The 14519-nt window shown below is 39.1% G+C and overlaps 1 protein-coding gene across 1 annotated transcript in view; it reads left to right on the top strand.

Moving 5' to 3' along the window:
• The window catches only part of PTCHD1 (patched domain containing 1), a 25818-nt gene extending 11306 nt beyond the window's left edge, over positions 1-14512 (top strand). Inside the window, exon 3 of the mRNA XM_019525451.1 lies at positions 11176-14512. Within this exon, the coding sequence (XP_019380996.1) occupies positions 11176-12830 (1655 nt within the window). The 3' untranslated portion in view covers positions 12831-14512. The remainder of the gene's footprint in view (positions 1-11175) is intronic.
• Positions 14513-14519: the final 7 nt, after the last annotated feature.

The raw sequence follows: 14519 nt of genomic DNA on the forward strand, positions 1-14519 counted from the left end.
AAAATCACAGAGCTGAAGACCAGCAAAGGACACATATTCAGATCTTTTTCGTGTGCTGCAGAAACACATGATCTGACATTTCAGCTTCAGCTAGCTCCCTCACAAAGACTGAGTGAGGTAAGTTGCACATTTAAATGGAATTGACATCCTGACATTTAAGCACCAAAACAAACCTTTGGCATGACAGGGTATGGATTATTTTCTAAAGTAGATATATATATAGCATAAGCTTTTGTAATTTGTAGCTCACTTCAGCTTGTGCTAAATATCTATGTATGTACTTAGATTAGTCTATAAGTAGGAATCTAAGTCATGGCGAGACAAAGGGTTTTTCTTGGCCTGCTCACGATGTGCAGAGTCAATTTCATTGGCATGTCACAGCAGCCCCACCACCACTGATTGGCAGAGGAATCCTGGCAGCCCTGCTCATTGCTGCTAATTGGCAGAGGGTGACTTCACTCAGTCTACATCACTACCACCTTTTTTCTTTTGGTTGAAATGCAGGAAATTGCAGCCAATGCCAGATTTCCTGGTGATCATGGCAATCACAGACAATGCTGTTTTTTGTGGTTTCCACAAAATTGTGATTTAGGTAGGTCCTTATCTATAATGGTGCAAATCTACCATGCTTCAGACTAACATGGCTAACTACATCTCTCATTTTCCAAAGACACGTGTCTCTGCTATGGAAATAAATCATTCTGAGTAGGTTATTTTTTTTACCACATTACACAAACTTTATAAATAAAAATAGATTTTTGAACCATATCTTGCCTTGCTTATCTCCGCTTCTAAAAATAAAAAAGGAAGTCACTCAAATTAGAATTATATTTGATACATTTATAATGTGCTGATCAGATATGCTTCTCATTATAATAACATAAACCCAAACATTACATCTGAAAGAGACAACTCCTCAGGAACTGCTCCATCAGAAATAACATACATGAGCACCTAGTTTCCCAGTGGCCTATATCAATTCTCTTCACCCCACTGAAGATAATAGAATTAATTCAGGTTAACCATATGTTTGCTGAATGCGGATTATAGTTCCATTGTAATCACTATATTTAGAGCTTTTGACAATTGGTATTAATTGTAAGCATGCATTCATTTGAAAATGTAGTATTATATTAGAGGTTTTTATATTTGTATTATATGAGAGGCTTTTATAATATCTAATACTATATTTATATATATATCATAGAAGTTCTTTATATAATGCTAAATATGTTATATAACTATATAATACAGGATATATATTATGAAATTTATAGTATAAAATGTATGGCATGAATTAAGGTGGTATGTATAAGTTTATATCTAATATAGGATTTTATATTAGATATAAAATAATAGTATAATATCTATATTACAGTTGAGGTATAACAGTATCTGTATATGGTATAATCTGGTGTGCAATTTTTATATTATCTAGTATTCTGATAAGTAATGCTAGGTGTTATAAAATATGCATTCCATAATCAATTTTTATTATTAATATGAAAAATAAAATGTTAGCTAATATGTTTCTGCTGTTACTGATAATGATCATGGTAAGGCTAAGATTATGAATAGATCACTGATTACATAGTTCCAGTACTTTGCATTCTCCTTTTCTTTATTTCTCTGTATTTTATATAGATAGAGAAAGAGGTGATGGCAAAGATGTATGTATAGACTGGGTGTCTCTTTTTGTACGTGCTAAGGGCTGATGTCTAGAATAATTTTGGTTTGAACGATAAAATATTTTAAAACTAACTTGTTCTTTCTATAGCACATTTAAATTTTGTGTCCATTGGTTTGGCATGATAAAAGATTAATAACTTGATGTTTAGCTTTTTTTTAAAGAATGTTTTTGTTCCAAACAATATCTGCTCTGGTTATTAATTCAGAAATTAGGAAAAGTGGGGAAGATTTGCAGTTACCAGTGCATTCTTTGCCAAGGGTAAGAAAGCATCATTCAGAAAGGACATAGACTGAGCAAACCCAGCCATTCACCCCAGAATGGAGAGTTGATCCTATGCTGCTTTCACAAAAGTTGCAGACTTTAAAAATAAAAGAAAATATGAACAATTCTGTGTCTAATGTAGGACAGCCATATAACTCAGGATGAAATTCACCCCTATGTAGGGGCCTGCACAAGTCCTCTGCATCGGGGTTGTCAAACTCGACATGGCCTCTGGGCTGGATGTGGAACATGGGACTCCCCCATGTAAGCTGAGTCCAGACTCAGCAGTGGGGCAAGTGGTGGCAGTGGTGAGGCAAGTGGTGGCACAGGGGTTAACCCAGCCATCACTGGCTTTCTCCCCTGCTGCCAAGATGCTTCCCCAAGAGGGCTCCATACCAGGGAATTCAGTGATGGGCCCTGCCCCTGCTCACCCTGACCCCAAATTCCTGACCCCTACAGGTCAGATGAAGAGGCTCAGCAGGCCAGATCCAGGCTACAAGCCATGTTTGACTCCTACTCTATGTAACTAATACCCCATTAAGCTGTGTTTGGAGGACCTGATCCTTTCCACAATGTTCAATTTCACCATGAATGTACACATAAAAGCAATGTCTCAATCAACGTTAAATAAATGCACACACAGCTCCTTTCCAAAGATCTAGATAGTCTAGAGGATCTACCAGCCAAAAAGAATGTTGTCCCCTGCTGAGCAGTATTTGTACTAGCATGCTGGCCCCTTCCTACATAATCATTTATGTCAGAATGCACCTTTGTTTATAACTTTCAGAGTGTTCTTCTGCCCCAGTAAGTAAACAGCCATAGTCTATTTGCCATGGTCAAATATAGCAACCACTAAATAATTTTAAGCATTTCAGCATCAATTTTTTTCTTCCAAATACATAAAGTAGAGAACTCAACAGATAAAGAAACCTCCCTGGAAACAGACACTTAATAAATTTAAGGAGGGATCTGGGTAGTACCAGGCAAGGGCAGATCCAGAGAGGGTGCAGTAGCATGGCTTCATCCCCCTTTTGGATTGGAGCACACCACAGGAGCCTCTGGGGACCTTTTAAAATCCCTAAAAGAAGTCAGAATCTCTCCCTTCCCTTTTCTGCTCAAAGGCACACCTCCTCTCCCACGGCCTGCTTGCCTTTCCTTGCTGTCTCCCAGAGACAGGAAAGCACTAGAGCTGTTTCTGCCCACTGCACTGGGACTGGGCTTGGGTGGGGGACATGGATGATGGCAACGGGGTGGACAGAGGGTTCCCCTTCCCCACACCTACTCCAGAACAGAGCAGAGTGGAGGGAACTACTCTCCTGCCACACTGTTGCTGCTGTCCCCTCCCTAGCTGAGCTTTCCCCTGCTCAGCCCAGCTGGCTCTGGAGCTTCTTCACCCCCGAAAAACGGAGAAAGCAGCAGCAGGAAGCAAGGGAATTGGGGGCTAGGGGAAGAGGAAGGAACATGGCTCTGAACAGGAAGGGGAAGGGAGGGAGGATTTTCAACTGCTTTAGGAACTTTAAACAGTTCCCAAAAGCTTCCACAGCGCAGTCTGCCCCTACTAGTAGGGATGGAGGAGGCTGGGAGCAGGGGGTGCAGTCAGTCTTGCAGTGGGGGTTGTTTCCACACCCCACTTTGGGCAATCCTGGACCTGCCCCTGGTACCAGATATTTGACCCACAGAATGAGTCATCAAGCTAGCCTTTAGGTGGGTATGCTTGGCTTTGGGACTACAGTAATGGGCATTTTACACAGATTCAGAAAATCTTCCCATGTAAAACATGCACTAAAAAATCAGCCCTGACTACAAAGGATGGAACATAAATGTTACTTGAGAGATAGTTTGAACTAAAAGTTAAAATCCTTGTGACCCATCTGTAGCTACCCTGTTTAATGCACAACACACTGAAATGTCTAATTTCAGTGAGAATGTTTCAGGTTTAAAAATCAATCATTAAGGGTGGGGGTAGCCAACCTGTGGCTCGGGTGCCACAAGTGGTATAGGCAGGCAGCCTGTGTGTGTGGCATGTGGCATCACAGAGGGGACAGGCAGCACAGCAGCAAATAAGGCAGGGAACAGAAAGCCAAGCAGCAGACCAGGCAGGAAGCACAGGGCAAAAAGCAGGGAGCAGAGCAGCAGATCATTCAGGGAGCACAGAGCAAGGACCATTAAACAGAGCAGCAGATGAGGAAAGGGAAGGGAACTGGAGTGACACCTGTAGAGGGTGCAGGGCTAATTTGTAGTATGCCAGCCACTGATTTAGGGCAATCACAAATGGAACGCTTCAGTATAGCACGTCTTGTTGACATACTTTTAAGAGTCAGCATTCTGTCAGCACAGGTGCAAAGTGCAAATAAGCACTTATTTGAGGAACTTCTGTGTGCGTGGTAGACGGGGTTGAGGAAAATCATGTGTAGGAATATGGGTTAACACAACAGTGCAGCTGTACCTTTGAAACAGCTGTCTGGATTTTCCCTAAATGTACTGACATAAACACTGATGATGGTCCAGTATGGTTGACAGTATACTCCAACCTGGCAATGCTACATCAGTCATCTGGCCAGTTACAATAAACACAGTTAGGGTGAGTCCACACAGAAGTAGTTTTTCAACACAAAGCTGCGTGCCAACCATATTGTACAATCATCTGTGTTTATATCAGTGCATTTGGGGAAAATCCAAACAGCTGTCTCAAAGGTATGGCTACACTGTAGTGTTAACCTGTATTCCTCCATGCAGTTTTCCTCTACCCCCACTATCATACACACAGAAGTCCTTCAGACAAATACTTATTTGCACTATGAACCTGTGCTTGCCTGCACAGCTGCATGTGTTGTTTAATATGAGCAAGAACCTCACCCACTCTATGGTAAGGGGATATAAATTACTCAGGCACTGATAATTATCCCATGCCCTTCCCACAGTGTTCCTGAGAAAGAGACATTTGACTGGGAAAAATCTAGAGCAACTCAGTGCAGAGAACCAGGGAAATATATCCCCAGACACACACAGCAAAGACAAAGCAGCAAGGAAAAAATAACACAAGAGTTTTACAATAGAATTGTTCATACTTAAGCCAATCTGAAGCTAACCTGCAAGCCAAGCTGACTACCCGGATGCTAATCATGTAATATAAATATGCATGTACTGCCTCACCAGGGGATAAGAGTGCACAGAAAAAGGAAGGCATGCACACAGGATAGCATGTGAAGTACCATGCACTAGGATGTCATACAGCACAAACAGTAGAAGAAATGTGAACTAAAACAGACAAGCTGCTTATACAGGGTCAGGTTGCAAGTGGGGAGGCATACAGCAAAGTGTTAAGGCTACAAGCTCATTCCCAGAAAATAAAGACTCGGACAGAGACTAGAGTAGTCCTTGTTTTGTTGCTATGTTTACTAACCGTTTATAGAATTACAAACTTGATAAAGGTCAATAGTGTATGTTGGGTTTGTCTGTAATGCAGCTTAAGGAACTGGGGTTTTCTTGCTTGAATTTTTTTTAATTTATTGCGGGCCTTATTTTTGTCTAAACAGGATGCAAACGTCTTTCTTCTATGTGCAGATTCATTAACGCTTCAAAACTGCTGTGCATTTCAAGTTCAGAGTGTGTGCAATAAGAAAAGACATGTGGGGCAAGTCCCACAATATTTTTATTTTGCCATTGATTGGCCAATTCTAACTCATGCGATGAAGAAGGTCAGCAAAAGCAATTTGACTTAACTTCACAGGGGGTGGAGATGGGATTTAGTTCTTTAATTCAGCTGGAACAAATCAAGGAAGGTAAAATTGAAGCATATTGGTTTATCTCACTCTGAAAGGCAAGTACATAGGTGAGAAATGTGCATTTTGATTTTCAATTACATCAGCAAGTGGAATCTTGATTAAGACATGTATTATTACAGACATGGTTTGTAAAGGAAAATACCCTCAACTGGTTCTCATCTCCATTCTGGTTGTACACAAGGGTAGTTCTTTAAGATCTGTCAAGACAAGATGATTAGTGGGCGCATCTACACAGGACACCTTAATGTTCAGTGGACAACAAAAACCAAGCCAATGAGCTAGAATTATTCTACTGTGCATTAAGCATCACAAAAAAAAAATTTGCCTTTGCTACTGCACATTAGTGCTGCTACTGCACCTTTATCTAGTATCTCATATTAGAGGTACTAAACTTAACGTGCAGTAGCACAGGTGAATTAATGAATGTGTAGACACGCCCAGTATGTAGCAAGTTGCGGAGGGACTATACAGTACCCTAGCTACTCCACATTAACCCCACATAAGGGTCCCTTTCTCAGCAAATCTCATACTTATGTTCATGGAGGGAATTAGTGCATAGTAGCTAGCCTCCTGTAAATTTATGGCTGTGCTAACACCAGTGCTTGTGAGATCAGAATTACGCCAAATGAATTTATCACATAGCTTTAGTACAGTGATTTCCCATATATGCTAAAACTGTGCATCAGAATCCAGACCCCTGTGACTCTCTCAGGAAGATAGTTGCCTACATTAGTACATTATTGTTCTTAATTCCATCAGTTAGTGGAAATCATGTGTATTGTTACAGCATTTAGCCTCATTAATGTTAAGGTCAATCATTATTAGTACTTTGTGTACAACTGCTAGAAGATGGGGCAAGTAAAACTAATTAGCCATAAAATGCTACCTTTCAAAAAAGGAAGCTATGAAAGAGCCAACCTTCCTTTTGCATTTTTAGGGACGTTCTGTTTTACAAGGAGATAAACAGTTCTGGGCGCCGCACTTCAAGAGGGATGTGGACAACATGGAGAGGGTCCAGAGGAGAGCCACTCGCATGGTCAGGGGGCAGCAGGGCAGGCCTTATGAGGAGAGGCTACAGGACCTGAACCTGTTCAACCTCCACGAGAGAAGGCTGAGGGGGGATCTAGTGGCCTGTTACAAACTAGTCAGAGGAGACCAGCAGGCATTGGGGCAGTCCCTGTTTCCCTGAGCACTGCCAGGAGTGACCAGGAATAACGGTCACAAGCTGGCAGAGGGTAGATTTAGGCTAGATATCAGGAGGCGCTACTTCACGGTCAGGGTGGCTAGGATCTGGAAGCAACTCCCAAGCGAAGTGGTGCTGGCTCCTACCCTGGGGGTCTTTAAGACAAGGCTTGACAACCACCTTGCTGGGGTCGTTTGACCCCAGTACTCTTTCCTGCTATGGCAGGGGGTGAGACTTGATGATCTGCTCAAGTCCCTTCTGACCCTACCAACTATGAATCTATGAAACGTGCTTAGGAAAACAAAGGTAAAACAGAGGGCAATATGGTCCATATGGTCAGCCTACTTCTGAGTGATTTCAGGCATTACACTTCTTGGTGTCTCAGTTTCCCCATATATGAAATAAGAATAGTGATATGTACCCTTTGTCATTAGTAGTCTAAAAACGCTTTACAAACTACATATGAAGTAGACTTATTTTTTATTTTAGAAGGGATCACTCTTTGTCATTACAAAGGCTAGGGTGCTGCAGAAAGTGTAGACCATGACCACCCTCTCAAATTTCCATCCCCCATTTGGTTTTGATTTCTCTGTGTTAGTCAAAATTGCTCTAAAGCCACAAGAGACATAATGAGAGCAAGCTATCTGTCTCATAAAGGACTTGTTCTGAGGGATGACAGGGGTATTTTCCCAGACTTTCACAATTACCTCTTTCCCATTCCCTCAAGAATTGTGTTTGCCCTTTTAGCATACATTTCCCCAGTCCCCACAGTACCCTTTAGGTTTTATTTCTCCTTATGTTTTCTGATTGCCTTGCTCAGCCAGCACACCATAACCAGTGCCACCATGTCTCATTTCATCTCCTAATCCAAGGTATATACAATTTGCAAGAGTATGCACTGTTTTTATAAATTACTTATATGAAAGATTTGTTGAAGAGCTGTGAATAATGAACAAACTGATACAAATGGAGAAAGGAGCTCCTCCTAAGTATAAACTTTGGGTCCCTCAACAAGGGATCATCAGAAACTTAGACGACCAATCACAGGTCCTGAATAGCAAATCATAATAGCAAATGTTGATAGCAAGCAGTTTGCCAGTAACCCATTGGCTACAAGTTGTGATACTCAGTTATTTACTGAGTATCTGCAAATAATAAACAAATCCATATAAGTCATTACACAGTTGTGTATAACTCAGTAATAAAAAAAAAAAAAGATTAAAATAATAGTATTATTTATTTGTGAGGAATAACTTGGCCTCTACTTGGTAGTTCATAAGACAGACATAGCACTGGGAAAGAGAGAAAAAAGGATCAAATGTGGAAGGCAGATGGCCCTGAAAACTGAAAACCTGAAACAATGAGTAGGAAAAAAAACAAATACCTTTATATACGAAGCAACAAAAATCAAATGATCTGCCTTTCTTTGGGTGTCAGTGAGTCATCAGCAGAACTTCAAGCACTAATTCTCTATTCTCCCTTATACCTCTGAAATATTTCTAAAAATAGGCACTCAGTCACCTAGTATCTTTCACAACTGCAATACATAATATACAGAACAAATAAAAAAACAGACAAAATTGAAAAAGAAAAAAACAATCAATAATGCATGGATTATGTAACTAACAATGGAAGAGACGCATAAAATGAGATAACACACAGGGCTACTGCTCTTTCAGTTAACTTCCTTGGTTATGTCCATTTCAACCTCACTTAATAGATAGCTCTCCTAATCACTATGCTTTTTAGGTTAGGTTAGCTTATGTAAAAACAAAGTTAGAAAACTTGTCCCCAAGCGTTCTATTTTTTTTTCTCTTTGCAGTTAGTGGCAATCAGAAGTCAATGTTATCAAACACTGCTTTTATCCAAAATAGTAAACTAATAAAAGAAAACAAATTTTATATTGGTTTTAACTAGATCTAAATTTTGTTTTGTTGAAATGGCTAAGGACTGCCAAATTAATGCAGCTATTTGATTTTTTTTTTTTTTAATGTAAGACCCTATTATTGCCAAAACACTTTTTTAAAACCTGGTATAACTAAAGGTCCTGATGAAAGTAATTTGTAACATTCAGTGACCTCATTTTATAGCATTTTTCTCAGTAGAAGCTAATGTGCATGATGCTGTGCGAAATTCTCAGACAAGCCTGTCTGTAGGACTTACGGGAACCATAAAGGGATTAAACCTCTCACTCCCTGCTTCAGCAAGTGATCAGTTACTTTTAAAAATAAAGGTCAATCTGTCTTTACAAAGAACACAGTGAAAGCAAGTTTAATAGCTTTCCCTACTGAGCCCAGAACATGACTATTTAAAACATAGTTAACAATGTCAGTCATTCATTGTGCTTTTTGCTTATTTTGTGTCTGAGGAGTTTCAGCACCCCCAGGTAGTTTTAAGAAGGGGTACTATACTAGTTATCAAACTGACAATTTTAACCTGCCCTCTAGAAACAGCTGTAAAACAATGTTTGGAAAAATTATAATAAATGCTAACTTTCCCATTGGAAACCAAATTGTAACATTACAGGGAAATAGATATTCACGTTTTATCTCATGTCTTCAATAATGATGGAAATATTATATTTTTTATGCACTGGGGCATAGTAATGAAATACAAAATGATGATGAAGAGATACAGTAGTACTTGTTACATCACCTCATTTTAGTTCTATATTATGAGTGTCTGTCGTTTGAGGATGCTCATGGTTTTCCATTTCTACTAGGGTGAAGAGCCATCTCATCTGCTCAGCACTTAGATATCTTATTATAGACTGAAGCAAATCAGCTGTGACTACTCTAACTGTAAAGACTATAAGAAGTGAGGACAATAAATGTAAAGCCCACATGATCTATTATGGAACCTTCATAATATGTTCTGATTTTCATAATCTAAATGCTTCTTTTCAAACTCTCTTGTTTTAAAACATTAGGTTTCTAGCTGTTTTGGCAGCAGAGAGCCTGCTAAATCAGAACAAAGTAAAGCAAATGCAGTAATGTCTGCTTGAGTTTGCACACAGCCTAATACAATAACTCAGAAGTACCAACTGCCTTGAGTTCCCTGACCTTGGCTGATTAGAATTTGGAGTTGATAATCCAATGATTATGCTTAATGATCATCATTTGCTACTTCATCACTGATCTAAAATGCTAGTGGCTGGGAGGATGGCACAGTCAGAATAAAGTACACTACACTGGGAACTGGGAGTTTCTGAAGAGAATGAAATGCAGAGTAGGTTGACAGAGGTAGAGCAGTGGGAGAGAAATAGAAACAAAGATTAAAAAAGAAGAGAAATGAAGAGCAGACTTAAAAGGAGAAAATCAGTGAATGATGATTGTGACAATAACTGTGAAAATAATTCAACTGTTAGTTACTTCATAAAGATGTGTTTTTTCTCTTGCTCTCTGTGCAAACCTCAGCTAGTTGTGGTTCATTCATTGCAATCTGATGGCTAATTGGTGACCTATGTGAAGCGAGTGTGTATTCTGTTTAGTTCTATTGTATGTGGTCCACATTGCTTCAGTCATCACCACAACTGTATAACCATAAGTCACAGAAATGAGACAAAGAGTTAAATTCCCATGTAATATAAACTACCCAGAGACACAGGAAAAGCCATGCAGTTTGCCCAGTCCTCTGTTTGTTCTGTGACTGAACAGAGAATTTCAGTTTCCAGGTCTTTCAGTTCAGCATCTTTCATGATCACTCCATCTGTTTTAAGAGATGAATAAATAGATTACAGTATTTTAGGTGTTGCTAAGTTAAATGGAGCTGCATTTACTTTTACAAACTCCAGCAAGAATAGATACTTTGCATACAGAAAAATAATGCAAGGGAGGCCATCGGTTGCCAGCACAAGCTCTTCTAGCTCCTATTTTTCATTCTGATCACTAGACAGATCCCAGCATCTTTAACAACAATAAAAAATATTTGGCGTATCTTCCAGCATATGCACTCTGGGATACTGAAAACAGAGGTTTAAAAAAACCCACAGATATTCTATTTGTTTACCAGCAACCCAGGGCTGCTGATAAAGACACTTAGATTTCCAAACTATCTTTTTCATAATGAATATAGTTCTGTTACTTACAAAACCTTAATATCATTCTTTTTTTCAGGACCTTTGCCACATTAATGAATCTACTTTTATTTCCTGTGAACCTGTTAGCATGTCCATGTTGAAATTTTATTCCATGTTGGCTTGTCCTCCTTGACTGAGAGATAAATACCTTAAACACTTGCTTTGTTCTCTATTCTAGGTCATGGGTTATATGGGACTTTTGAAATGTTATCCTCCTGGAGGAAAACCAGAGAAGACCAACATGTTAAAGAGAGAACTGCAGCTGTGTTTGCAGACTCCATGCTCTCCTTTTCTCTCACCACTGCCATGTACCTGGTCACTTTTGGAATAGGTGCCAGTCCCTTCACTAACATTGAAGCAGCCAGGATTTTCTGCTGCAATTCCTGTATTGCAATTTTCTTCAACTACCTCTATGTACTCTCCTTTTATGGTTCCAGCCTGGTGTTTACTGGCTACATAGAAAACAACTACCAGCATAGTATCTTCTGCAGAAAGGTACCAAAGCCAGAGGTATTGCAAGAGAAGCCTGCGTGGTATAGGTTTCTTCTGACTGCCAAATTCAGTGAGGACACAACAGATTCAGAGGAAACAAACACTTACGAAAGTCATCTATTGGTATGTTTCCTAAAACGCTATTACTGTGACTGGATAACAAACACTTATGTCAAGCCTTTTGTAGTTCTCTTTTACCTTGTTTATATTTCCTTTGCCTTAATGGGCTACCTGCAGGTCAATGAAGGGTCAGACCTTAGTAACATTGTAGCAACTGCAACTCGAACCATTGAGTATACTACAGCCCAGCAAAAGTATTTCAGTAACTACAGCCCAGTCATTGGGTTTTATATCTATGAGTCAATAGAATACTGGAACACAAGTGTTCAAGAAGACGTGCTGGAGTATACCAAGGGGTTTGTGAGAATATCCTGGTTTGAGAGCTACTTAAATTATCTTAGGAAACTCAACATATCTACTGGATTGCCCAAAAAGAATTTTACTGATATGTTGAGGAACTCTTTCCTGAAAGCCCCCCAGTTTGCCCATTTTTCAGAGGATATCATCTTTTCCAAGAAATATAATAATGAAGTTGATGTAGTGGCTTCCAGGATGTTCTTGGTGGCCAAGACGATGGAAACCAAGAGAGAAGAACTTTATGATCTCCTGGAAACCTTGAGGAAGCTCTCTCTCACCTCCAAGGTGAAATTCATCGTTTTCAATCCATCATTTGTGTACATGGATCGTTATGCCTCCTCAGTGGGAGCCCCCTTACAAAACTCCTGCATCAGTGCTTTATTTCTGCTCTTCTTCTCCGCATTCCTGGTGGCAGACTCTCTGATCAATGTCTGGCTCACTCTAGCTGTTGCCTCAGTCGAATTTGGAGTTATAGGTTTTATGACCTTGTGGAAAGTGGAACTGGATTGTATTTCTGTGTTGTGCTTAATTTATGGAATTAATTATACAATTGACAACTGTGCTCCACTGTTATCAACTTTTGTCCTGGGCAAAGATTTCACAAGAACTAAATGGGTAAAAAATGCCCTTGAAGTTCACGGGGTAGCTATTTTACAGAGCTACCTCTGTTACATTGTTGGTCTGATTCCTCTTGCAGCTGTGCCTTCAAATCTGACCCGTACACTGTTCAGGTGCTTGTTTTTAATAGCATTAGTCACCTTCTTTCACTGCTTTGCCATTTTACCTGTGATACTGACTTTTGTGCCACCATCCAAGAAAAAAAGGAAAGAGAAGAAGAATCCTGAAAATCGTGAGGAAATAGAGTGTGTTGAAATGGTGGATATGGATAGTACCCGAGTGGTTGACCAAATTACAACAGTCTAACTTGTTTATTGCTTTTTCACACTAGGTCTTATTGTCAGAAAAATAATTCATATTGATTAAATATTAGGTTTTTATTACTTTTTATTGCCCCTAAACTGAAACCAAGAATATCCAAAATGGTGGGAGAAAGAAGAAAAAGGAAATTGTCCCTGGATTGGTCTCTGCAACAGAAGCATTGTAAACGAGAAAATTTCTTCGCAAACCATGCAAAGAGTGTGAATTTTAGTCACTTGAGATAAGATTCAATAAGGAAGATAGGTTGCTAAACGCAGTATGTTGCCTTGTCTATACTGGAGATACTGCTATTATTGTTGCTGAGTTCAATCAAATTGAAAGGTCAACTGTCAAGGCTGAAGTAGCGTTAAGTGTTCATCCAGATGTAAAGGCTTTATAAACTTTCTGCACAGCAATAACTCAAGTTAGTGAATCAGCTCCTGTAGGTCTTAACCAACACATTTCTGTTCTTTTATTCCCCCCCCTCCCTCCCCCCGCTGTATACATTTATGCAGGTTTGTATTACACATAGCAAAGGGGACAAGGAAAGAAGACTGTACATAACCAAATACTTTCAAAACAAATTTGCATTACAAATCACTTTTTCCTCTAAAAATATTTATTTTAAAAAGTAATTAATTTCCTAGAACAATTTTAAACCAATTCATGGTTTTGTAGCTATTCCTTTTTCTAGAAAAAACAAAATAATAAAAAAACTCAGTGACTCCAATACTCTAAAAAATTCAAAATTCTATTTTATTAATGTCTTGCTACTAATTTAACAAGGAATCTGCTTTACCAATTGTAGTTTTTGTTATCATTGAACTAATATATGCCAATAGATCAAATAGCAGATAAAAGATGGTGTGACTGAATATTTCAGCACCAAAATCCATTAACCAAACCTCAATTACCTGATGTCATCATGGAAAAGTGAATGTTAGGGCTTCTTTAGTAAGAACCTATTTCAGGCCATTCACTAGAAATTAAGTAATAGTTTTATGTAATCCATGATTTAATCCCTCAAGATATGTAGAATACCTGTAAAGCAATACACATTGCTTTTATGGGCTCTTGCAAGAGACCTTAGAGCATGTCCATATGAGAAGCTTCAGGTTTATCTATCTTCTAAAACAGTCTGTATGAAAAGGGGACTATTGAAAACATCACATTTAGAATATGTATGCACACATATGCATGCATGCACACACATACTTCTGAATCTTCTTGGAGTATTATGTTCTAAATCAAGTTAGCATATATGATGTGGAGTAATGCAGATAAAGAAGTAGCTCTCCTCTGGGCCCTTAAGAAACACAGGGCACAGTGTGAGGTATTATATCAAATGAGAACCCCTACTGGGAACATTAACCAATTGAGTAGGTTTTACTGAAAGCATTCGAACTAAAACTGGTAAATGAAAAATCAGTTACATGGAGGTAAATTCTGTGTCAGGTGTTCTAGTGAAAATACAGATATTGTATCTAGATGCCCTTTAAAATTTACCCCAAGGGACAAACTATTACAGAGCTTTTTTACCTGGCACAATAGTTATCTAAATTGTGGGCTGTGGAATTCTAATTTATGTTATAGGTGCCATGTAGCTTGGATTGTTTTGAGTCTTTTAGCATCAGGAGACTGCATGTGTTGCTCTATGATGACTGTTGGTGTTGTAACAAATCAGTGGTTTGCTTG

This window comes from Gavialis gangeticus, unplaced genomic scaffold (assembly GCF_001723915.1).
Source record: "Gavialis gangeticus isolate Ggan-Ray unplaced genomic scaffold, GavGan_comp1, whole genome shotgun sequence".
NCBI lineage: Eukaryota > Metazoa > Chordata > Crocodylia > Gavialidae > Gavialis > Gavialis gangeticus.